The sequence below is a fragment of the Ornithodoros turicata genome, chromosome 4 (assembly GCF_037126465.1).
Source record: "Ornithodoros turicata isolate Travis chromosome 4, ASM3712646v1, whole genome shotgun sequence".
NCBI lineage: Eukaryota > Metazoa > Arthropoda > Arachnida > Ixodida > Argasidae > Ornithodoros > Ornithodoros turicata.
This window is the reverse complement of record NC_088204.1, coordinates 63,315,511-63,340,479: the sequence shown is the minus strand read 5'-3', so window position 1 is coordinate 63,340,479 and position 24,969 is coordinate 63,315,511. Positions and strand designations below refer to the sequence as shown.

Below are 24,969 nucleotides of genomic sequence, written 5' to 3'. Positions count from 1 at the left end.
ATTATATATTCTTTGTATTACAATCGAATTTTGGGGCATGCAAAATTGCGTACTTTTGCTCGAAATAAACAATGTTCACTAACCGACTATGTCACTGCGACTATTTCTCCGTGCTAATTTTTCACCTTTTATAAAACTAATTGTCTGAAGTTCAAGAAATTGTACTCCCAGACATTTTCCCAACATCATACTGGTGGATAATAACTGGCCAATAACTGTTGGCGTAATGTAACGTGATATTTACGTCAGTCATGAAAAATATTCGTTTGTTGCTGTTTCTTAGTGGGAAATTTCGTGCACTTTAAGCAAAGAAGAGAGAAGCTCGAGAGGGAACATTATTTTAATGGTGTCGATATTTACTCCACAAATATACTTTGGACTGTGTGTACCTTCTTGCAGTCGTGTTTCGCAGAAAGATTGGGTAATGTTGACACTGGTAGCGCAATATGCAGGAAGTGAAAGAAAAGGGAAGCCTCCGGAAGTATCGTTGATAAAGTTGCGTGTGAGAGACGACGTCTCTTTGCAAGAGTTTGCTTTTTTAAGAAAGGCAAGGCCTGTGTTTGTGTTGGACATTACGAATGATGATATTTTTCTGAAGTTCCATTCTCGATATTTGGACGCAATTCAGATACTGTTCACGAATTTTATCTCAACCTAATGCACACTCTATGGAATATTTCGCATCTGTTCTGAAGTGTATGGAATATTATCACCGGAAGAATTTAGCCGCGCGTAACACAGGAAAGTTCTTCCAAGCGTAGCCCGTTTTGAACGCGATTGCTAAACTTCGTCTTCGATTCCAGGATGCTGCACCATTGTTTCATTCAGCGTCACATCCTGACTAGGTTCACACAGCACTTTAAACGCCCCGCTGCGGTCCGCCAACCATGAAACAACAAGCCGAAGCAGACGACGAACCGGAAGAGCCCATCTTCCGTCCACTTCGGCGCAATAACTGGGCACCCTTCCGAAGGAGGCCGCCACTACGCCTCTCCCGCGATATCACGTGCTCCTTTCTGGACCAATCAGACCACAACAGCGGGGACTCGTGGCGCTTCGACGGCGGCTGCGAGAACTGTGCTTTCTCCTCAACCTCCATCCCAGCAGAAGCGCAGGATACTCCGCGTCGAGAATGTCCCGAGCGATGTGTATCTGGTGAAGCTGTCTATTCTGGCACCCTGGCGCGCAACCGGCATGAGACCCCGGTGGCGGCTACGAGGTTGGACGGCCACCAGCCTCCTGTGCCCCACGAAGTGCTCCCGGACATCCTAAATGCCCATCTACCGCCACCTTACGCGACGCTACCTCCGAGGCGACTGCTTCCTCCACCGCCTAGGCTTAGGCCACCAAGATGTGTTGTGGATACCGAAGTTGTGGAGCCCAAACACTGCTGTGGTGTGCTCGTCACTCAAACCGTCAGCATACGATGGTTTATTGTGATGATCGCGTTCGTCGGGTTGTGTTGTGCCATTGTTGGAACAGTGTTGGGAGCTCTGAAGGCAACGGGTAGGGAGCACCTCACAGTGTCCCTGCTCATGATCGGTGAGTGCCCTATTTCGTGACCACCATGTGGGTTTCCACGCAGTGTGAACACATTCCTTATGATCGCCTTGGCTTCCGCACTGCGCCTGTTGTTTTCGTGTAAACACTGGACCAATGTGCTACATATTTGATGATGCGGAGAGGGGGGCCCCGAGAGGGTAAAGTCGATCGGAGGACCACGCTCCATCAGCTAAGCGGGTTTGCAGTAACAAATTGGGTCTCCGACCTCGATCGGTCACTACATTGTTATCTGCAAGGAAAAATTCGCATCGATACGTAGCGTGGTCTGCATTTGGAGATCGTTTGATCGATTGAGACTTGTTTTTTCGTCACCAAGGAGGCCCATGATGGCGGTGGTGCCAGTAATCCTTGTTACCAGGTGGTCAGTTTAGAGGAGAGCATCTTTCCTTGAAATGTCGTCAGCACTGAGTGCACAATCGTGAGCGTCACCTCGAAAAAACAAACAAAAAAAAAACGTAAAACAAATCGAACGTCTCGACATTTTCTCTCAACCCTGGGAAAATGTGCTTCCGCCTGTGTCGATTTCGTGGCACCCTCCTAATGAACGTACTTGCCTACATTTCTCTCGGTGATCACTGCGCCGTTCTTTGTTGAAAAGTTGGGGAAATACTGGACGGTTCCAAAGAAAAGAGCTCACCCTGCCGTCTTGCACAAACGAGTCCCCGATTACAAGTCACTTTGGCTGCGCTTTCGACAATGGATGAACCGTGTTTGTGCATCATTTGCAGACGACTCGCGCCTTGACCAAAGGAGCGGGGCGTGCGAGCGTTGCGCAACATGCTTAGGCATGCTGAGGCAATGTAGGCCGTAAGGACGCGTAAACTGCTCCCGCGTGTCGCAAACACAGCTGACGAGAGGTGCGGGTATGCGCAAGGCGTCTGGGGCTAAGAGGCTTTCTCGCATCGCGTGGTCTGGTTGTTTTGGCTTCGAGCCAGTAACGATTGCGAGCTTGTGCATTCTGCACTGTTTGGGGGATTTGCATGTTTCAGTATTCTGTATTTTTAGCATCAAAATCATACGTCGCAATGCACATTGCTCAAATGTCATTGCAAACGAACTTCATTTCAATTTCACGAGTATTGGAAACGGTAAGAATCACTGTATTTGAAGCATTCTATCGTGATAGAGTGTTCTCGACAAGAAATGGCACCTTGTGGATGGTACGGCATTAGCACGTAACCACATCAGCCGTGAGGTTTGACCTCAGAGTAACGACGTAGGTTACGTCAAATCCTCGCAGGTGCTGGTAATTGGGGCACCTGCTTGGTTGCTCTGTTGAAGCAGACGACGGATGCAAAAAAAAAAAAAAAAAAAAGAGCCGTAGTAGAACATCGTAGAACAAGAAATACGCAGCGACATTGTCGATTGGCACAACAGACAATGTGGACAGTGCAGATACTGAACGCAGATGACATGCACTGTTTTCCTTTTCCTTTGTTTTTTATAATGAAAATGCCAGTGTCATGGTGGCCATATTATCTGGCTTTAAATACAACCACACAACAGCATTCGCTTTTGGATCTCTTGGTGATGTGCCCGCCTACTGATCGAAATGTCGCGGGTTCAAACCCGCGACCTTTCAAAGCCGCGCAGCCGTTCTGTCCGCTCGATACAAAAGGGAACAGCCACCACGATCATCGTGGAATCTGACAGCTGCGAAGACGCAGCGATGTTCAACTATATATAGGGAATATATATATATATAACCCTTTTTCGGGTTAAATGCCTTTCTCGGATTCGGGGGGTAAAAATCGGTCGCTATTTTAAAATCTGTAATTCGGGGAGAAATCGGACGATAATTGTGTTATCGCTTGTTTTTGTTTCTCCTCTTGTCTATTGAGTCTTTTCATAATTTCTCTTTTTTGTGCTTTTGTTGTTGTTTTTGCGCGATCGTGACCTTCCAGCGCTAATCCCCGAAGGCATAGACGGTGTTGACACACCCGGGTGTATTGCTTGGAAAGTAAGTGACCCATTCTTACATGTGTTACAGGTAGCGACCTTTGTTCGTCGTCAGTGTAAACGTCACTTGAGGATTTCATAGTGACTGGAATTCGGGGAGAAATCGGGTTTAACCCGAATTGGTCGGAGATCAGTTTGGGGGGGGGGGGGGAGAAATAACCGGGCGGAATCGGGTTTAACCCGGAAAAGTCACTGCCTAATCTATATATCGCTTTCAGAAATTGTCGACACGTAACGTTACGAAGCCCCATTTTCGCATAGGCTTGTCTGCTGGTGAGATTATCGGTTCAGTTCAAGGAGAATATGTGATGTAAGTGTCAGGTGACAATACGTGACCCAAAAAAAAATACTGCGTTTGTCCGCGGTTGTATACAGGCTTTGTTTGCACTATGCGTTTTAGTGTTATTGTTTTGGTCACACAATCGGTTCCCTTATCTCGTACTATACTACCCAAGCAGCAAAATGTACTGAAAGTCGAGTGCAATGGGGGTGGACGGTATATGTCTTATCAACTTTCTCTAGTTTCATGAGTCTGTTTAAGGCCTTCCACCTACCCGTCCACCCATATTACACTCGACTTTCAGTGCATTGTGCTGCCTGGGTACAGCTTTGAAGGGAAACCCTGCGGACACGGTTTGCTCTGTGTCATGCACTTTTCCCGGATTGTGTCACAGCCAGTTTTCGTGTCGCTACTGATAACCTGACGTGCTTGATAGTGAGGGGTAATATGGGTCGCGTGCTTTCGGAAAATGATTTCAATACGTTTACGCAGAGCTGTGACGAAATTACAGTCAGAGAGTTCAGATCTTTCACTTCTTTTGTGTGTGTGTTCAAGCGCGCAACGTCAGAATGCGTATACAAACAACAATTCCTGGTTTTCTCGCTTGGGGCGCAGCAGTAAACCTGTCGTCTGCAATGGTAACGTACGATCGATTATTCCCTCAGTGAGCGATTTGACCAAAATAAACAATGATGCTCGTGTATTGCACATTGGGTGCGTAATTCGTATTTATTAATTGGCATATATATTTCGTTTCACTTAACGATGACGTCGTTTACAAGTCTATCTCTCTTAGCAATTTTTAGGTAAATTACTAACGTTTTACTTTCCTCTAAGCTTCTGCCGCAAACTTACTCATTCATTGTTTTCGGTTATAGTTCGCCATACTTATTACTCGCTAAAGTGTTAAAAAAATTACGAAGTAGATCAGTACTAGGTGCATCGCCCTATGCTTTTCCTCATCGTTTATATTATAACATTGGCGGGGGTAGCTTTGAGGAAAGAGTTGCGGTGTCTGGGCAGCTAGCAACAAGCAAAGTACTCTTTGAAATATTTCTTCATCATTAATTCCATATGGTTTTCGACGCGTTTTACGCCCTTTTTCTTTGTGTGTTTGTGTGTGTGTGTCTCGGGGAGATGAGCTGCGCGCACTCATGAATAAACGAGGTGCACCTAGCATTCTAGAATCTAAACAACAACAAAATCAAAGAAATAAAACATATTTGCATTACACTTCTATGTCGAGAATCATGCATAGAACATAGAAAAAAAAAGTACAACCGCTTTTGAGCACAAAAGTGGATGAAGAATCGCGGACAAGGCAGTTGTAAACATTGGTGTTCGTAAACTGGTGACACTTCGAGTGCGTACGGGAAATCCCCAGACGCGGTTGTTCGTACCAAGCCAGGGCTGCTCTCCACAGATAAGGCCCGCCTACCAACCTTCTCATATGGTATTTTTCTGCACGAGTGTGAAATGCTTCTTGCCATATTTTTATTCGACAGATAACCAGGGTCGTCTTTGTCACCGAGACTTTTCTTCTTCGACCTGTTTTAAAAAGCACCCGTCTTTTCTTCCCTTTTCTTTATCAGACCGGCGAAAAATATAATAAAAGCTACGTAAAGAAAATAGAGTAAAAGTAATAATGAGCAATTGCGGAGTCGTTCATTGGAAGGTCGTCTTATACAAAGGCAGCAGGTTGCTATAAAAACTTATTACGTGAAGGAACCGCCGCGAGGCGTGTGGGTGGTTTTCGCAAAAATTAAATGTGTGAACGAAAGAAGAAGAAGAAGAAAAAAGAACAATCACGGGGAATACATAAAGGAGGCGATATCCTCCGCCTCGATCCGAAGACGAGAGGGATTATTTTGCTTGTTCAGAGCAATGCAAGAAATGTCGTCTGCTATTACGGCACTATAACTTGTACGCAGATATCGCGGGTAAAAAATTCCACATGCTAAAAATTTGTAATTTTGTTTGTTCACCTTCCATTTGACCAGTACTTGTTTTTACAACATTCACAAAATGTCAAACCCAGCAAGACGACTTCCGAAGTAGTTGAAATACTCTGCATGTTACTCCGATGTAACGTTGTAGTGCATGATGCAGTTAAGCATATAGGAACAAACACAAAACAGACCTCACAACGCCAAGTTGCATGCTTCAATAAGCCTCTACCCGAGTAACGTCATCGTGACATTGGTAGACAGACTGAAACCGAAACAAATCGGAAGGGGAGGGCTGGGATTCACGAATGGGCACTCCTTGGCTGCCTCCTACTGAAAGAAAAGTAGGACTGAAGGTTGTGTTCCTTTCAGGAACCTCGTAATTCCCTCAAGACCGTGTCTTTTTTTGCGCGACCTTGTTCGCCCCTAGCTTCGAGCGTAGTTCAAGTCTACCAAATTGGTGGCGCTGTCGAACTCTATGACGTCATTTGTTTACAAACAGACAGAAGTCTATTGAATGATGGCAGTTGAAGAAAAAGCACCAGTAATGGGATTCGAACCCCCACACCCTCAGCATCCGTCTGGCAATCAGAGTGTTTGGGTTCGAATCCCACTCCTGCTGCCTTTTCTTCAGCTGCCATCATTCCGTATTACACCGTCTCCGTGTATCAGCTGTAGCCTGGAACGGTGCCAAGTGTTGTCTCACTGACAAGGTCGCGCTTCGTGGAAGAACGGAATTCACTCGTATTATTATTATTAGTCGACCCCTCAACACATGTTTGCAACGGGGTTCTACTCCATTAGGGATCCGTCTTCATTGAATAGACGCGGGGATGAGCCTTGCCAACTTTTTTGTCGTGGTTCAACGAATCACCCGCAGGCTCGAGAAGGAAAGAGAGGTGGGAGATAGGCGGGAAGGACGACGTCAATGTGCTAGAGTAATTTGAAATGTCGCAATTGAAGTATTATTTTTAAGTTACGCAAATTGCTGTAGTGTTCCTTTTCTGAGTGATGACGGTTCAGCTTGGAGCAGTATAGATAATTTTTTTATGGTGTTTTGGTCTGGTAATTGTTTCCATCGCTTGTCAGAGACAAATTCCGTGTCATAGCAGTCCATCTATTTTGTCACACGAGTGTTTGTCTTCGCCCATTGGAGAGGGTAAGGTTTTTCGAAACCACGTGACGAAGTGTCTGTCCATTCACAGGGCAGCATAAACAGGCTTATTTAGGAGATGGACCAATGAAATCGCTACACGAGCAGTGGGGGAAAGAGGGAAACTGGGGTGCTGCGCTGCTGACTTGCTGGCGTGTAGGGAACCCTAAAGTCGCGTGCTCGAATCCGGCTGAAGGCGACGGCAACTTGGGTGGCACAGCAGCACTTGTAGGCATTGCTCCGACTTCAGCTACTCTCCGATGGGCAAACTAAGTTCACAAATCGGTCACAATGGTACGTGTCTATCATGACTATATAGCTGTCTGGCGACGTAAAGTGACGAATTCTTAATTATTTACGTCTCTGCAATTACCTATTTCTCTTTACTTATGTACTTCTCCTATTGGCCTTGGCTCTCGAGCAGCTGCAATAAAGAGCAAAATTGACCGGCTATGTATAGCTTTGGTTTTCCTGCTCCGTTGCGTGCCAATGGGGAACATGTTTCTTGGAGCACACTCAATATGCAGTATTCGATGCCTGTGGGGCGTGGTGTTTGTCGCTTCTCTAACGAATGACGATTATTGTCTTCCACAGAACGTCTCTCCCTGTTTTTGTCGACTGCATGGTTGATTGTGAAACAACATAAGCTTCCATCAGCGAAATAATGGTCGTGTTATCTTACCGTGCGAAATTGGTTTGCGTTCAAAAAGGAAAACACGTGTCATGTTTTCCCATCGATTGCGCAAAGGTTCGCTGCCATCGGGTGATGGGTTATTCCATTTCGCATAATGTGCCTGGCTCTTGCTTTTTTGTGTGTCTGTTTGTCCAGTGTAATGGAACCCTACGAGGACAGATGTTGATCTAGGAATTACTGGTAATTATTATTTTTCCTCGTCGTCTGGGGCTTTGCTAATGGATGAGCGTTACCGCGGCAGCTTTTACAGATTGCCAATGTGCCAATAATGTGTTTGTGCATGCCGAGTGTAAATGGACCCACGGTTATTTGGCAGTTTTCGCCTTGGAATCGAACAAGCTACGATCTCCGAGGTTCTGAGGCATTCCGGTGTCCTAATCGAGCCAATGTCTAAGAAATTTATAGTGTTATACCTATTGTGTACTCCGTCGTATTAGCTTAAACCTTTAGTGCGTTGAAATTAATAAAATTTTTATTGAATTTATTTACCACATTACTTTTAGTTTACTCGTAATTTTTGGGACCTATTAAGGTATTATGTATTTCACCAAAACTATTTTAGTAGTCTTTATTGTAGTGTAGGCTATATTGTGTGTAGAATGCAGTTTCTCGTACACTTCAAGTTACTTCTCCTAATTCTCTGTTACTAGTTCGTTTTCATTATTGCGGTATCCTCGCTGTCTGATTGCCACAAGCCGTGCGGCTGGCTTATGTCAGTATGCACTCTTATCATGTGTTGAGGAGTGAGAACAAAGTTGAATTAAATTTGAAATATTTATTTCTGGTGTGTTCATTTAACTTTAATTTATGTAATAGTTTTAATAAGCTATTGATCCTACGCAAGGATTATGAAGTGGAAGGAGATGACACAGTGAGTTGGAATTCAATTCAAATTCAATTCATGAATTGAGACTACGATGAGAGTAAACTACAAGTAACTTCTAAGTCTTACAACCTATTAGGTGAAGCTAACCTACACTGTATACATCGTAACAACAACAACTTTATTGTGAGGTGATGAATGGGGAGTTTTATCGCAGGGGCGATACTCTACCTCATTGCTGGTGGTGATGCGGGGAATGAAATAATCAGTGATGGCCAGTAGTTAACTACATGTAGTTAAACTACTATTTCGAGTAGTTAACTACAGTAGTTAGGTTATCGCAGGCACCAACTACTTCCGATTTTGCCGCAAGCTTTACGGCACAATGAGGCTTGTGCACGTGACGTCACGCGCAGCCTTTGCGCGCCTTGGAGCCACGTGACATGGGAAAACATGGGGATGCTTCAGAGGCGTCTTTCTTCGGGCCGAATGATGCAGCAGCGTATGTTTTTACAATTTTCTCTCGTAATTGCACGCATACCGCAACAACTCACCTACTGTGACTTCAGACTGCAATATGTTTTCCAGTGTCACGTGACCAAACATGACGTCACTGCACAAGTCTCATTGTGCTTCCGACTTTCACCTTGAGCTACTTGTTTGATGAGAACGGAGGTGCAGAACACTTGTGCCGTGCACGTGTACTAAATCTTCACTTTTATCACTGCTTGTGGTTCATGTTTAGGTGTCCAAGAACACTATAGAATGGGATTGGTGTTGATGGACAACGTTAAGTAGTTAGAGATGTAGTTAAAATACATTGCAGTAGTTAAAGAAGTAGTTTTAACTACCTCCTCAGAAAAGTAGTTGAACTACTAGTTAAACTACTCCACCGCGAAGTAGTTAGTAGTTATAGTTAAACTACTGTAGAAGTAGTTAGTAGTCATCACTGGAAATAATGAGCCCCTTCACAACAAGGAACCAAGTCTTATGGAATCCAGAAAGGTCAACTGGGCCTTGAGGGCAGAGCTTCGTATCATGGATTCGTAGAACAGAACGTTGATCACGACAAATTAGAAAGTGCCACTATCCAGTCTGAGTGAACAGATTTAACGAATTACTGCCATGCACTCTGGAAATCGCGCTCGAAGACAGCGTCGATTGTGAAATCCTGAGTGCGGCACGAGTAATTTGTTACGCGGAGCTACCAACATCGGAGGGACGAAAAACTGTCTGTTTCAGTTTCGGCTCTAATCAGCACATAGTTCCGCTCTACCGAGCTGTTAGGCAGGCACATTTTTCACTGGCCCGTAGTAATTAAGGTATTGATCCAATAATCGATATTTAACGAACGTCTCCCGCGAAGTTGTCTCTCAGCTGCCTTTACACGGCACAAGGGAATGGTCGTCCTGCAGACGGAAAGAACTCCCCTCCATGGAATCTTAATGCTCGCACATGCACGTAATTACTACACCTGCGTGGCTCTGTTAATGAACGTAACTGAATAATCTCTTTTTATGTTTAGTATCATATATATATATATAATATACATACATATATAATATGTATTATATATGTAATAATATTATACATGTAATTATGTTTAATATTATATATTATTATATATGTAATGGTGAGACATGCGTTCAACTCTTTCCTCCAGTGCCTGTACTGTGATAGGACATACTATTCGGGTATGTAGCAATATGGTAGAGTATTGTAAAGTACTGTCCCTGGCGGTGAAACTCATCAATCATTATCATTAAAATAAAGCGAGGAGAAAATTTTTGCACTTTGGTACAAATAGGATTGAATACAATAAATGCAAAGAAGCGAACTTTGGTTACAGCGACCAGCCATCCTGTCTTCTCTCCCTCCTTTTCGTCTACAGGTGTATTTACGTTTCATCGGATACATTACTGCGTAGTGTGTAAAACTGTGTTGCAACCAGCCACTTGTTTCAAAAATCATTTGTAATCGACGATCCATATTCGCTGGAACGCTTTTTCGAATGTCGCTACTGGTGCGTCTGTCGATTCTTACTATTAAGCGCGGACCCCATAACAAGCGACACGCGACGCGCTGCAGAATTTGTCGCTGTCGCGTCTGGTCATGGCGCGACTTCCTGGTCCATTTGAGCAGCGACATTTCGTCGCCGAGAAATGATGTTTTTGGAGAAGCATTGCTTATTTTATTCGAGCTAAGTTGTAAATTGCCATAAATATACCAAAAATAGTATTTCATTCGTCAAAACGAAGAGAACTTGTAATGAAGGTGCTATGTAATATTCGCCGTAACGCTGTGGCGCTGCGGTTTAAGTTCCCAACGCCCCGCCCACTTCTTCGTCTGCTACTTTTGTTGGTTGCCCTCTCCACCCTTTCCCTTGCCTACGCGTTCAGTTCTTGTTTCACGCCGTCAAATCTAGCTGGTTTTGTCAAACAACAGGCAACGAACTCAGCGACATGCTACAAATATCTACTGGGAGTAGATGCAGAAATATTCAGCCGCGACTGAGCTTTTTTGACGCTCGTGTGGCGGCAGTGACGTCGATTTTGTCGCTTCTCGCGTGTATCTGCCGCGTGTCGCTTGTTATGGGATTCGGGCTTTAGAGGTGTACAATATTCTGTCCTGCAGTAGAAATGATGACAGATTTCTTGTGAGATGAGAACCTGTGACAGGATCAGTCGTTTTGTCCAGTTGTTGTGAACCCTGCCCCAGTGACCTGTTCCCCCCCCCCCCCCTCTTCTGGCTCTCACGTGAGTCCTTCGTGTGGCGCATCACTTTCGCTTCCACGAGGTGTCTTCCATTCACCACGGTAGCCTTACCCGGGGTCATTGACCATACTGAAACTGTGTAAAAGTTATTATCTGCTTTTCGTTCGTCTTCTTTTTTTTCTTTTTTGCGCGGTGGAGGGAGGGGGTGGTGGTGAGGTGCTTCCTGCTCTTAATTGCTGAGTGGGCTGTCTCCTGTGAGCCTTGTAATATATGATAAAGGGGCAACAACGTCTCTTTCTTTGAGCTGATCAGTCGAATTCGGATCTACGTGGTGGGAACTCCGTAGCGCTTCATTTTGGAATAGAGCAGCTCGCGTGGCGTAGCGGTTAGGATGATCGCCTTCCACGCCTAGACTGGGATGTGGAGCGGGTTCGCGCTGGCGCCCCTCCAGCAATCCTTCTGGAAGGGCGCCCGCTATTGCCCTATATAGCGAATCCTCAGACTACAGGTTTTCCCGCCCATTTTAATCCAAGTGCCATCTGAAATAATTCAGGTGCTATTCAATTTAATCCCGGTGCCGTCTGAATTAATCCGTGGTGTGTGTAAGTACTGTAACCGTGTATCCACACGAGGATCATCCCCGCGGAATATTCCAGTGGAAGGAAAGGCAAAAAAAGAAAGAAAAAGAAAACTGCTGATGGGACTGCAGTTCTGCCGCGTCTTATGGTGAGCATTCCCACGGCGCCGAGATATCGGGAGTTGGAGCGGGAGTCTAGCAGACGACACCATTGGTCATGTCGTCTGCCACGGAATATCTTGTATGTGACCTTCAGGATATATCCCGCGGGCAGAAGAGCGCGAAACGGCACGATGCACATAGCAGACGACACCATTGGTCCTGTCGTCTGCTACGGAATATCTTGTGACTCAGCCGCAGGATGTGCGCCATGTCTTTCCGTGCTCTTCTAACCGCGGGGAAAATCCTGCCGCTCAGTCACAAGATATTACGTATCAGACGACATGACCAATGGTGTCGTCTGCTATCCTGCCGCTCTAACTCCCGATGCATCGGCGCCGTGCGAGTGCTCAGTCTGTCACATCGGTAGATTTTTTATTTTTTACTTTTTCTTCTACTAGAATATTCCGCGGGGATGTCCCTTGTGTGAATACAACAGTTCCTGTGTTTAAAAACGTCATGGATTTATTCAGATGGCACACGGATTAAATTGAAGAGCACCTGGAGTTTTCAGGTGGCACCTCGATTAAATTGAATGGCGCCTGGATTATTTCAGATGGCACACGGATTAAATTGAAGAGCACCTGGATCTTTTAGATGACACACCGATTAAATTGAATGGCGCCTGGATTATTTCAGATGGCACCTGGACTAAATCACATGGCACGCGAATTAATTCTGGTGGCAATCGGATTAAAATGTGCTATAAAACCTGTAGGTGTCGTCCTGTCGTGCCTTTCTTTAATGACGCGTCCCTCGGGGTCCTTTGGAGGACGACATCACGAGAGAGGTGAGCTTGATGTGACGCTGCGTGACCGCGAGAGTGGGACGTCGTCGCGGAGACGATCTTGACCCGTTTCTGTTCCCTCTTGAGGTATACCTATCTGGGACGCGTCTCTTCCTTCCTCTTTCCGCCTACACTGTGCAGGGCTACTTGTCGCCCGTCCAGGATATAGCATCCACGCTCAAAATACAATTCATTTTCTTTATTGTGTGCTCTACATACGTGTGTGCTTACTTTGCCGTGCCACGTACGTATCCCGTTTTTGCGGACGAACTCGAGCCAGTGAGTTTGTTTTACGAGCGGGCTTGGAGTTGTTTTTTCTCTCTCTCTCTCGTCATTTTGTTTTTATTGAGAAGCAAAAAGTTAAAACTTGGGCAGAGTGATACATCTTCTGAAAAGAAAGATTCAAACCTGCACTGCTTGGTAAACACATAAAAAGTGAGTATTATAGAAGTCTGTATATAGTAAAAGCAGGTGCGCATAGACACAAAAAGTGCGTGTGGTGTGTCCTACATGAATAGGTGTCTGAGCAATGGGTGTAAAACACAATCTGTTTTTTGTCTCTGTGTCCTTGCTTTTAGTGTTTTTTTTTAACACCACTAGGGTTTTTATTATTTTCAGAATGTCATATTGAGTTTTTTTTTTCTCTTTCTCTTTCTTTCAATTTTGAAAAGCAGACTGCAGACTTACTCGCCACTAATTTAGTTGCGGCAGAAATAAACGTTTTTTTTTTTCTACGATGGCGACAGTGTTGCAGGATAATTTTTATTTATTTGTTGTTCATTAAGTCCACCTGATTCACAGCGAATTAACGTGATAGCGATATCTGTTATCTATTTACGGGCCCAAGAGCAGCGCAAGGCCTTAGTGTTGTGATAAGTCTGTTACATCTCAAGGGCAAATGTGAGTGAGCTATTGTAGCAGCAGTGTTTTGCTAAGTCTGCTACACCTCAAGGACAGATGTGAGTGAGCTATTGTTTCTATTAAATTGTCACTAGAACAATAGAGGACGGGAATGGTAGCGGTTTTTCCCGACTTCGTCATTCACGTGTAGATCATCCAGGAAACCAAAATTGATAAGACCACATACTGTGGCAACGATATTCCGCGTTTCTCGGTAGCCACGTCACATAGGGGAATTATGTTACAATACAGTTCCGTAGTAGATTCCTGTCGTGTGACAATGTTACGCATTGCACGTAACTCCAATCTGTGATATTAGTTAGTCTTCTCGGATAACTATGGCCGATGCTATGATATAATAAGACGATGATAGTCGTGCAGGCGGTATGTGACAGAACGTAGACGAAATGTTATTGTATGTACCCATTATAGATATAATTTTCTGCCGCTTAACGAGGTTAGAGTTCTTGCCTGAGGTGCCTTTTTTTGTGGGTGATCAAAAAAATTAATGAAGTGCAAGAGTTCTTTTTTTTTTTGTTGTTGTTGTTATCTTTTGAACACTTCAGAAAAATTTCGAAGGCTGAATCCGGAGATCTAGCTTCAGAAAGCGCTAGAAATCACTGAAATCTACCAGTCAACACACATTTAACTCAAACTGAACAGTTTTTCGAAACTATCCGTTCCTTCTTCCTTTTCTTTCCTCTTCTCCCCCCCCCCTTTTTTTTTATATGCGCGTGGAACCCTATTGAGGCTGAAGAGTGTCGCGTCCCCGAGAGAAATCTGATTTTTGTGTGATCTCGAAAGTCCTAACATGATTTGATATATATATATACATATATATATATATGGCTCGACTCAGCAGCTTGGAAGGTATTTGTATGCCTTGTGCAATTTGTGTAATACTTGTCCAGAGCCCAGTGCATGATGCACGTCTCTCGAATTTTACCTCTCACGCAGTTACATAGTAACGTATATTCTTTTCTCGTACTCCCGAGCAAATTCTTAGAAACTGCTCCACGAACATTATGGTCCCGTTTTCCTGTTCCAGTGTAAACTTGGACCAGAAGTGGATATTATAGATTTGTGTGGGAGTGGAGCGAAAGTGATTAGCATAAACCAGAAGTATAGTTAGATAATCAGTATGTAATGATGGAGAGATCCGAAGCCAGGTTGTTACGGCGCGACTTCCTCTAGATGGTGGTTGTACCTGGACCATTCCTTTGTTCACGACTCAAGCAGGCAACGTGGACGTGGAAAGGAGGTGGGAGAAACCAGTTTGGCCAGCCGCATTTTCGCTCGACGGATTCGGATGACCCCGTCTCGGATGCACACAAAACATCACCATAAGACACCGAGGCCTATATTATGCTTCGGCATTTTCATAGACGAAAAAAAAAAAAAAGGCGATTAATGTGGTGCATTTGCCTGGTTACGGACCAACGAAAACGTCCCAGCACACGCACAAAAGGTATACCAGAATATGGAGGCTGAAAGTTGCTCAGAAATGATGGTTACACGTATAGGGATGGGTCAACCGAACCCGCGAATCCTCGAATCCTAGGCAGGGATTCGAGATTCGGAAATCCGAATCCCAGTGCTGAAAACGGAGAATCGAATCTTTATAATCCACCAACCACGTCTGTTTGTTTCTGTTTGAAATTGGCGCCTTTGGTGTCCGCCGTAAGCCTGATTGGTCAAAAATGTTCCTGGTCACCCCCCACATCGGCAGTATAATGTCGGAAGGACTTTTCAGCACATCGGGTCTTATAGTTGATAAAAAAACGCAGTATATAGGCTAGACCCTGAGCGAGGGAGAATGGTGATGTTTTTCAACAAAAATCAGCATTACTTCAAAATTTTCAGCCGTGTTTTCTTGTTTGTTTATTTACATTGCTCTGGGCTGAAAGAGTTCAGGCAGGAACTCTTACATTAGAAGTTTAAAAGTAACATATTGTTTTGCTTTTGATGATTCGTTAGTTTAATGTAAAGAATTGAGACTCGAGAGTTCACGTATTCCTTGTAATTGTAGTCGATGAACAACAGGTTAAATAAATTACACTTAAGAAGACGTATATAGCTGTGTTTTGTTGTGAATGTGAATTTTTACTTAATTTGTTTTTGTTTCTCATTAAACAAAGATGTCATATTCTGCTTCAAAACACTTTTCAGTAGAAGTGTTTTTTTTTTTCTGGCGTTTTAAACTTCTTTTTTTTTTTTTAAGAAAGGAATCGAAAGATTCGAGATTCATAAGATTCGTGGATTCGCAGAACCTTCCTTCGATAAGAAAAATTATGGATTCGTCCCATCTCCAGTTACACAATATGGCCAACCATCCAGCAGCTGCGGCTTGCTCGAAACAGTAATTCCCATGACAAGATAAGCAGAATTGTAAGGCGCGCTTAGGATATCGGAACAATCGGATGAGAGACAATCGATAGTGGTGTCTTATTTCTGACGTGTGTGAGATGACGCTTTCTATTGTGATAGCATAACGTGAGCATTTTCGGCTGTCGCGAACGGGCTATGATCGGGTTTTTTTTCTCATCTGCATCATAATGGGTCAAGATGAAACGTTATAGCCCTGATCGTTGCTACGTGTGCCTTTCATTGTGTCGATATAAGTGCGTAGCTCCTTTGTGGTTTTTGTTTTCGCGACATGTAATCCGCCAATATCCACTATAGCTCAGGCGAACCGGGTTTGAAGTTGCCCACAAGTCATGCCACTTTTATATATTTTTCGAATATATTATAAGGATATAATCGGTGATGAACTCATGATGACGAAATGAGTGCACAGCCAGCTGATTATGCCATTCCGTGATCAGACAAACACGAAGATAACTGCGACTCTGGAAGAAGGGATGCTCGAACAGCTGACTTTGCACTCTCTCTCTCTCGCTTACATTTCACTGATTGTCCTCTCCCATACTGCAGCCTGTCAAATCTTCCTCAGTCCACATAGACGCAATCCGGCCTACGGGTTTAAGCTGTACCATTTGTTAATCAGCAAGGCATTACCAGTTTAGGCATGGACGCGAGGTCCAATGGTAGGACACTTTATTATTTTTTTTTACCGTGTGAGCGACAGAGCTCCATCCCCTTTAATTCTCTGTCCGGTAACCTCAATCAGTGCTTCCACCGCTCAGGTTATTTGTAGACCCTAACTAGCCATCACTTCCGGCCTCTCCTGCTTTACATACGTCCTTGCGCTCTCGCCCATAATCCCGTTTTCATACTCGCTGTTTGTACCATTGTGGTCCCGTGTCGTATCCGTCACTGTACTGCCTTCATCATTGAGTACGTCTGTTAGCACGTGCTTATAGTTACGTCAACAGTAACATCGGAGGCCGGAAGCAAAGTACGGGAATTTCGTAACTCTATACTGTCGTACTCGTAATGCCCTCATGCGTGTCTTCTACAAAGCAGGAATCCTCCGACATCACCTTCTTTTCTTTTTCTTTTTTTGACGCAGTTTGTGGGAAGGCAAGGAGCCCATATGGAGGTGGGAATGCCCCTAATGCTATTTACTTGAATTGATCATTTTTCATAATATTTCTAACTTCTATTTTAATCTAACATCTGATCAGTGAGATCGTACAAATAGAAAAAAGAAAAGAAATTGTGTGTATACATAACAATCGCAACATATAGCGGAAACACAATACATATCAGCATCGAAATAAGAGAACACGTGTCGATAAATATACGGAAAACGTAAACTGTGACTAATAGCATGGCATTATTGAAAAGCGGATACCAATCTTTAGTGTAATAAAACATAATTGGGTATATGCGTAAAAGAAATCATTCATTCGCGTAGGGCGCAGATTGGCCAACAGGTAGCGAAAGACCACACTGAGATCGCTGGAGAGATAGACTCGCTCTACCAAGCTATAGTTTCTACTCCGCCGACTTCTGACAAAGAAGGTTTCGGCCAGCCAGTGAGGGGCCGACGAATCGCGTCGGCCATCTTGTACCACAAAGCACGGTCCAAAGCCAACAATAATCGCGGCCTGCCACGGCAGAAAAACCGGAGTGACATCAACACAAAAACTTCCAACCCCACCTCTTTCATCCATTGTGGGGAGAACTCCTACCTCGCCTTCACCCTCCCGCTGTCAACCGCAGATGGACGCCGCCATCTTGTTATCGCGTAGCAGACGACTGTCCAATGTTATCAGCCCTCATTGGATTCGACGACGAAATCAGGCCGCTTCGAACGTGACCGGATTATTTGGTGCTTTTCGCTCTTCCCGCTCTTTCTTCTTCTCGCCTTACAGTTTATTTTTGCCGAGCGTGTCGATATCGTCTTGCCAGGAAAAAAAAAAGTGATAACCTGGAGGAAATAAAAAAAGTTTGTCCAAATGAAAGCAGAAGGACAGACCTTGCTCTAGATGTGGGATCATGAAATCGTGAAAATGTGTTGCGCCGCGCCGAATAGATGTCTTAATAATTGCGCTACAGAAGTTCGTAACCAGAGATGTGAAGTAATTAGTTACAAGTAATTACCTGAGTTAATTATTTTCAGAGTAATTATGTATTGTACTTAGTTTGGAGAATGGGTAACCGTAATTTAGTTTACGAAGGGAGTTGCCTCAGGACAGGAGCGGCTCCTGTCCTGAGGCAACTCCCTTCGTACTTCTCTAGCGGTTCGCTGGATTTCTATCCATCTACGTAATTTAATTTAATTTTGTTAGCTTAACGATTGTGTTGTAAGTTGAAAGATGAAAGTCACTGAAAAGGTTAGCCAGCTGTAGGGATCGAACCCACATCTAGTAGGGATCGATCCCTACAGCTGGCTAACCTTTTCAGTGACTTTCATCTTTCATCGTTGATTTCTTAGGCAATTTGAGGCTTTGTTTGTATCTGTCCCTTCTATGTTGTTCCAGCCTCAGAACATCAGTTTCTCTCTTGTGTTGTAAGTCTCAGTCTAATATGGTATCGTCTCTTTCCAAAGGCTGATGCTTTTCTACTGCGATCGTATTTTCAATTTTTATGGTGGAGTACCATGTTGATCGATCATCAGTGTTACATCTGCTTCCTTTAATCTATTCATGTGTTCTGTTTTCTACATGTAGGTTTCATTGTCCATAGAAATATTTGTGCAATCTAATTATTTGTGAAGATTACGGGAAGAGGTGGGTTACGGCATCAAGGATATTATTTTTGATTATGATCTGTATGAACGTTGTAATATCTGGCCACTTTATGCGGACACCTCCTGAGGTGGCACAAGAGTAACTCAATCACACTTCGTGAGTAACTGTAATTGAATGCTTTTCCTATAACCGAGTTACTTTCTGAGGCATGTAGCTGATACTTTACTTCTCCTGACGAAGCTCATTACAGCTCTGTATGTAACTGATACACTGCAACGTGCTGTGCTGTTTCTATTTCTATTCCGTATCTCTCTTCACATCTGTACGCTTATAGACGTAGGTTGATTCGCGGTGGTAACGCGAAACAACAAAACCAAACGTTAGAAACTTGCTGGATACTAGCGTATTTTGAGCAACAAAACGGGCATAGTTCTTACAGATAGTTGAAAGTTACTATACGGTTGTTCTCTTTATACGAACATTTAAGAAAAAGTTAGTTGGTCATGTTCTTAGTGGTGATCTCACAAACTCTGTCAAGATTAAAAAGTGACGATGGCTATTTTAATCACGGACGCTCGACGACACATTGTATCTCTCTTTCCTCATGCTGGGCTTGGTGCAGCTTTGTATGCTTGAAATGAACCCGACAGGAAGACTTTGTAGACCGTGGCATCCATGCGAACTGCGGTTCCTTTGGAGCTGTTCGCTTTTTTTCCTTGCGTTGCGGAAATAGTTCCTGTCTATGGACAGGAGGAAGGGCAGAGCTCTTTCAATCGGAAGGAAGGAAGGAACAACGGCGTAAGAAAGGAAAGGCAAATCGATGTGGTGTGAGTTTCGCTTGTTTGACTTCGGTCTCTTATTGCGGTTTCTCTTCCCTTGGGTGGGCTGCATTCTGCGAGGCAGGAAACATTCGGCATCGCTTAGGCGCTTCCAAGGAATGCTTGGGAATAAATTAAAAGAATGGTGAATGGCATCGCGCGCGACAGCAAGCGCCGCAGTGCGGCAGCAGAACGAAACTCACACAGTGGAGAAAAAAGAAAGAAAAAAGAAACAAAAGAAACAAGAACAAAAAACACGAAATATGGTTTCAGTTTCGTTCTTCGAAAGGAAATAACCTTCATTGCATATTCGATCGTAAAGTAAGGTAGAAAACGGCGTTGTGGGGGCTAGCCGCGTTGTGCAGCCCAGCTGGTGTTTACAAAAAAAACAAAAAAACAATCGAGGTAAATGGCTGGTTTTATTTCAGAAGCTGTAAAATTCGGTCGATATGACGTGACAAACAGCAGGTGAAAATACACTTTAAACGAGGAACAATTATCGAATTTCAGATGAACAGGAGATGCAGACAACAGACGTGCAAGTGCAAGGTATTTAGTGTGATGCAGTGCCTGTGTGGATGGCTGAATTTGTACTTTCGCGAGATAGGCTTTCGTGCCGTTTCGCGGGTTTTCCCAGGAAGTGACGAATGATACAAGCCAGGGGGCAAATACGGATTTTGCAGGATTTCACACAGTGTCCCGATACACACATCAAGACGAACGTGCTTGCCACAGTCCCGCGTATTGAGTGATATTGTAGGGCGGAGAATAAGAATTGTCATGTATAAAGACACAAGTACGAGACCCGTCACCTTTTACAAACATCCCATTGTAACAAATGCCTAACGCTCGAACGTTTTTTTATTCCGTGTTACCGCCGCGAAGCAACTGTGGTTATGAGCGGCGTACAGATGGCGAGAGGATAGTGCAGGAAGGAGTAAGGGGGGGGGGGGTTAGTATGCGTCCTCGGGCGACTTCAGGGGCAACTGTGCCGACATTCGTCTGGAAAGTCTCCAGAAAGACCAGGGAAAACCTCAGAGAGCACAGCCGGTGGTAGGATTCGAACCCACCAGCTTCCAGTCTTCAGCACCACCGTTGGCTACCTTAGCGCGCTCGGCCATGCCGATGATAACGCTCGAACTGATTTTGGTTCCACAGTCAGACACGATTTTTTTTTTTTTTTTCAGCGATTACTGCGCGAACCCAAGAAGCTACGGAAACACTCCAGCTGCAATGTAGGCGTGGTCCCCCGCGCTTGTTGGCAGTAAAAATTCATTTAACCCTAAACTGGTATGACTCTGTGGTATGACTCTGTCTAAAGGGCATAAGATGACATTCCCGGGTAAACATAAACAAGCCCCCGCCGCAGCTTCCGGCGCCACAAAGACGTCCGGTTCTTCCGCGACTAAGGTTGCTCGGAACCAGCCGCAATGCAGAATTATATATTTCGCTTTCCTGATTTGTTGAAAACGGGAGGCGTACGCCTTTTTGTGGCATTTTGAAATTTTCATAAGAAGGCGTATACGACCGTCTCTTTCCTAAAATCAGAAGCGATAACTGTGTCAATTGGCACAGTGGTTGGTGCAGAGCGTGTTTGCTGCGAAACCGGATGTCGTTTTGGCACCAGACCGGAAGCGGCGAAAACGACATGTATACCGAATGATACCCAACGCAAGTGTGCGCCAAGGCGCGGATAGAGAAACCCATTTCATTGCTTTACCCCGATTCCGTGACAACTCGCAGACGTGATTCTCACGCTTCGTGTCAGCGGAACGCGGGAGGTTTTTTTATTTTTCTCCCACAATCCCGTATACGTGATAGCTTAGACCCGAATTTAGAAAGAGCGCTTCAACGGGTTCTTTATATACTTACATATATACTGTTGTACATATATATGTCCATAGTGTGTATTTTAAGAGCCGAAATCGATATATGGCAGTGACAGCCTGACACGTCGCTGACCTCGATACAAAAGGTACAACCAGGTGAAATGAAACGGCGTTTATCAAACGTCGGCTCATATACGGAGGTTGACCTCAAATCATTGGGTGACAGCTCAATGCTCTGCGAACCTGTATTTCCTGAAAGGGTAGAAGAAAAACAACCGTCTCGTATAGTAGTTGTATGATGCTGTGATGGACAAACTTTGTGTTCGGTATAATGCTAATTCGTGTCTTTTCGTCGCGAGACGACTACGTCGTCATGAGTGATGATGCGACGTGGTGGGTCCCTCCTGGTTCCACTTCGCCCAGTGCTCCGACATATCGGCGCACTGTATATAACGTATAGCTCTACACACAGTCAGTTCACGCTGGCGTCGTAGTTTAACAGCTTGTTGCTGGCTTAACAGGATCATACACTCTAAGAAAAAAAAAAGGAGTAAAACGGGGAGTAATTTTAGATTATAGTCCTCTAGGCTGCAATTACTTACTCCCATTACTCCCACTTTAGTCCCCTAACTCCGTTTAGTCTCCTAATTATGTACCTGGAACTGTTAGAACAAAGCGTACAATTCAGTCTCTGTGACATGCATTTACTCCCGTGCATTTACTCCCTAAAGAGACTATTCTTGTGGCAACGCATGTATTTATTTATTTATTTACATACGTTGAGGACCCCCAAGGGGGTATTACACAACGGAGGGGCAAGGAAAAAGACAAGGAAACTTAGGAAACTTAGTCCCCAAAAGAAGTAAAATTACTCCTTTTTCTTAGAGTGATGGGTGGAAAATTGCCAAGTTAGCCAAGTTATGTGTATATAGCCTTATTCACGAAGAGCACATATTTGCTTAGACTGTTGCATTCAGGAGACCAGTTGCGAAGTTCTGTGATTATTTGCAGTCCTGGGGAGTAAATATCGGGCTAGGGAAGTAAAATGGGGTGTAATTGCACTGTAGGGGAGTAGAAGCTGCAATTACTCCCCATTCTGCTTCTTTTCCCCCCCTTAGGGTGTTCGGGGTCAGTATGCGGGACACATTACATTACCAACTACGGACACCAGCCGCGCCTTTCTCAAATTTTTGTTCGTGAAAATACGAGGCGCATCCATAAAGTGTAATTCCCGGTTGCAAATATACGGGCGCTGCCCGACTGCGGTCACCAGTGGGGTGATGGTCCCGAGTTCATTTGTCCACATTAGGCGAGTCACAAAGACGCCTGTTTGAGACAATAAGATGGTGTTGACGCATCTTTCTTCGTTTAAAGCAATAGGGTGGCCTGCTGCTTCTAGTATTTGTTGCGTGCGGTCTAAGGGACAGTTCTCGGACAGGTTGTGAGTACAGGACAGACGACGAACATGGTTTCGTCGTTGTATGGCTCAGTGATGAAAAAGAATAAGGAAACTATGAAGACGGTGCGAAGGAACCCGCGATGTGGCTGTCATACTATGGTAGACAAGCTCACCATGGCTTACTTTCATGACAGGCACGGCATCACTCTATGTTGCGGGGATGTAAGCTACAGGTGCACCGTGGCAATTGCATCAATAATGGTGGAAACTTCGCAGAAACGTAGTTTAACATACGCGGAACATAGTGAAAACAAAACAGTTTGAAATCAAGTTTTCGGTTGTTTGTTTGTTTTTTTTTTCTTTTAGCCGATCGGAACGTACTTTCTGGATACACCTGATCTGGTATCCCGGCAAAATAGTTTTAAATTCGCTTTTATTTATTTATTTTGTTTATTCATACTGTCAGTATAGGACTGCATTGGAATGAGAAACATATATGTTACAATGGTCACATAATGAAATACTAGGACACTGCGTTTACAATGACTGTGTTGCAATGCATGTATTGGGGGTTTACGTCGCGAGACAACTGAGATCATGAGCGGCATGTGTTACAATGACTCGCAAACGCTTTATTTTGGACAACCTTATTTTGCGGCTTTATTTGGGATTTCTCTCCAGTTGACGTCTTCAGCTTCAAAGTGGACCAGCAACCGATAGTACGCTGAAGAGCCTCCCAACTGCACAATACAGCAGTAAAAAAAGAAGAAAAAAGAGAGCCGCGTCCGGAGAAGAAAAAAAGAACAGCCTTTCTTCAGTGACTCTAATCGCATCTTCCCCCATGCGTTTCAAGCTCACATATTGCCCGCATCTCCTGTATTGTATGAAGACGACGACTGGTTCTCTGAGCCAGCCGGCCGGCGGGGGGCGGAGTGGCTGGACCGGTTGCCAACGAGCGAAAATGACGGAAGTTGCTCGCATAGTTTCAGAATAGACCCCCTCCCTGAGTTTATACAGGCGCTGGTGTTGAGACCTTCCGAAGGACATTGGTGCGCAGGGGTCCGTGATGGGGTGATTGTTAGGGACTGTGGCGGCGGTTTTTGGCAACATATAATCACGCGATACTCGTGAAAGTGGCAGCATTGTCCTGTTCCCAGCGGACTTTTTATTTGCACAGTGTGTTTGAGACGACGCGTGCATGGACAAAACTATGGGGGTTGTGCGCCGCAAGGGGTCCTTACTGCAGACTATAGTCAGTCACATAACAATGGCGCGAATATTCTACACAAGAGGTCGCGGGTACTCACACGTGCGACATTCCCCGGAATAATCCAGTGGAAGATGCGAAAAACGTTATAGTACTTTTCTGCTGCCACATGAGCGCTCAATGTCACGACTTTTCGCGCCCTCCTAATCGTGGGGAATACCCCTGCGGGACAGCCACAAGATATAGGGTAGCAGACGACAGTAAAAAAACGGTGTCGTCTGCTAGGTGCGGCGAGCCTGACATTCCCTCACCATATACGAATGCTAAACATAACACGCTGTACTGTCCCCTGTACGGCATTTTGATTTTTCTTCCTGTGGAATATTCCGTAGGATGACGCTCGCATGAATGCACGGTAACGGTCTCATTCGCTCTCTTTGTAGGCGTTGACACAAACTTTCCAACGTAATCCGTTTCGTGTCGGTTTGTGGGTGGCGAACTGAACCAACCCCACATTTATGCACGCGAGAGAAGGCAAATGACCTGTCTCTTGTTTCCTTCGTTCTCAATCGGACGACGTCCGCGTAGTGGAGTCGCGTGAGAAGACGTCGTCACCTGGTGTCGACTACGAGCGTCGTGTGGTGCATGCACAATGGCCGTCGCTCAAGGGCGTTGCTCGTCCTTGCGCCCCTCATGATGCAGTCCAAGCGGAACAGCTGTTTCTGCTTCGGGCCGTTGATCCATGCAGCAGCAGACGACAGCAGCGCTCTCCTTCCGGTGCAGGTCTGCAGCGTCGTCTGCCGCTTTGGTAGGATGTCTTTCGCGTTCACGGGTCTAATGTCGTTCCTTTTCTTTTTTCTTTTTGTTCAAGAATGCGAGCAGTAGAACTGCTCCAGCTTTTTCGACATGACGAGAACACACAGGATGACAAGGACGGACACACAGACGGCCTGCGTTCCCGTCATGTCAAGCCTATATCAACACGCTCTTCATCATCTTCCTACTTTGTATTCGTGACTCGTACTGTAGAGCGAAGTGCATACGCGTGAATATGCGTGTGTA

General features: G+C 44.7%; 1 protein-coding gene across 1 annotated transcript in view; it reads left to right on the top strand.

The window, feature by feature from the left end:
- Positions 1 to 803: 803 nt before the first annotated feature.
- The window catches only part of LOC135391677 (uncharacterized), an 83,156-nt gene continuing 58,990 nt past the window's right edge, over positions 804 to 24,969 (top strand). The window contains exon 1 of the mRNA XM_064622016.1: positions 804 to 1,542. Within this exon, the coding sequence (XP_064478086.1) occupies positions 888 to 1,542 (655 nt within the window). The 5' untranslated portion in view covers positions 804 to 887. The remainder of the gene's footprint in view (positions 1,543 to 24,969) is intronic.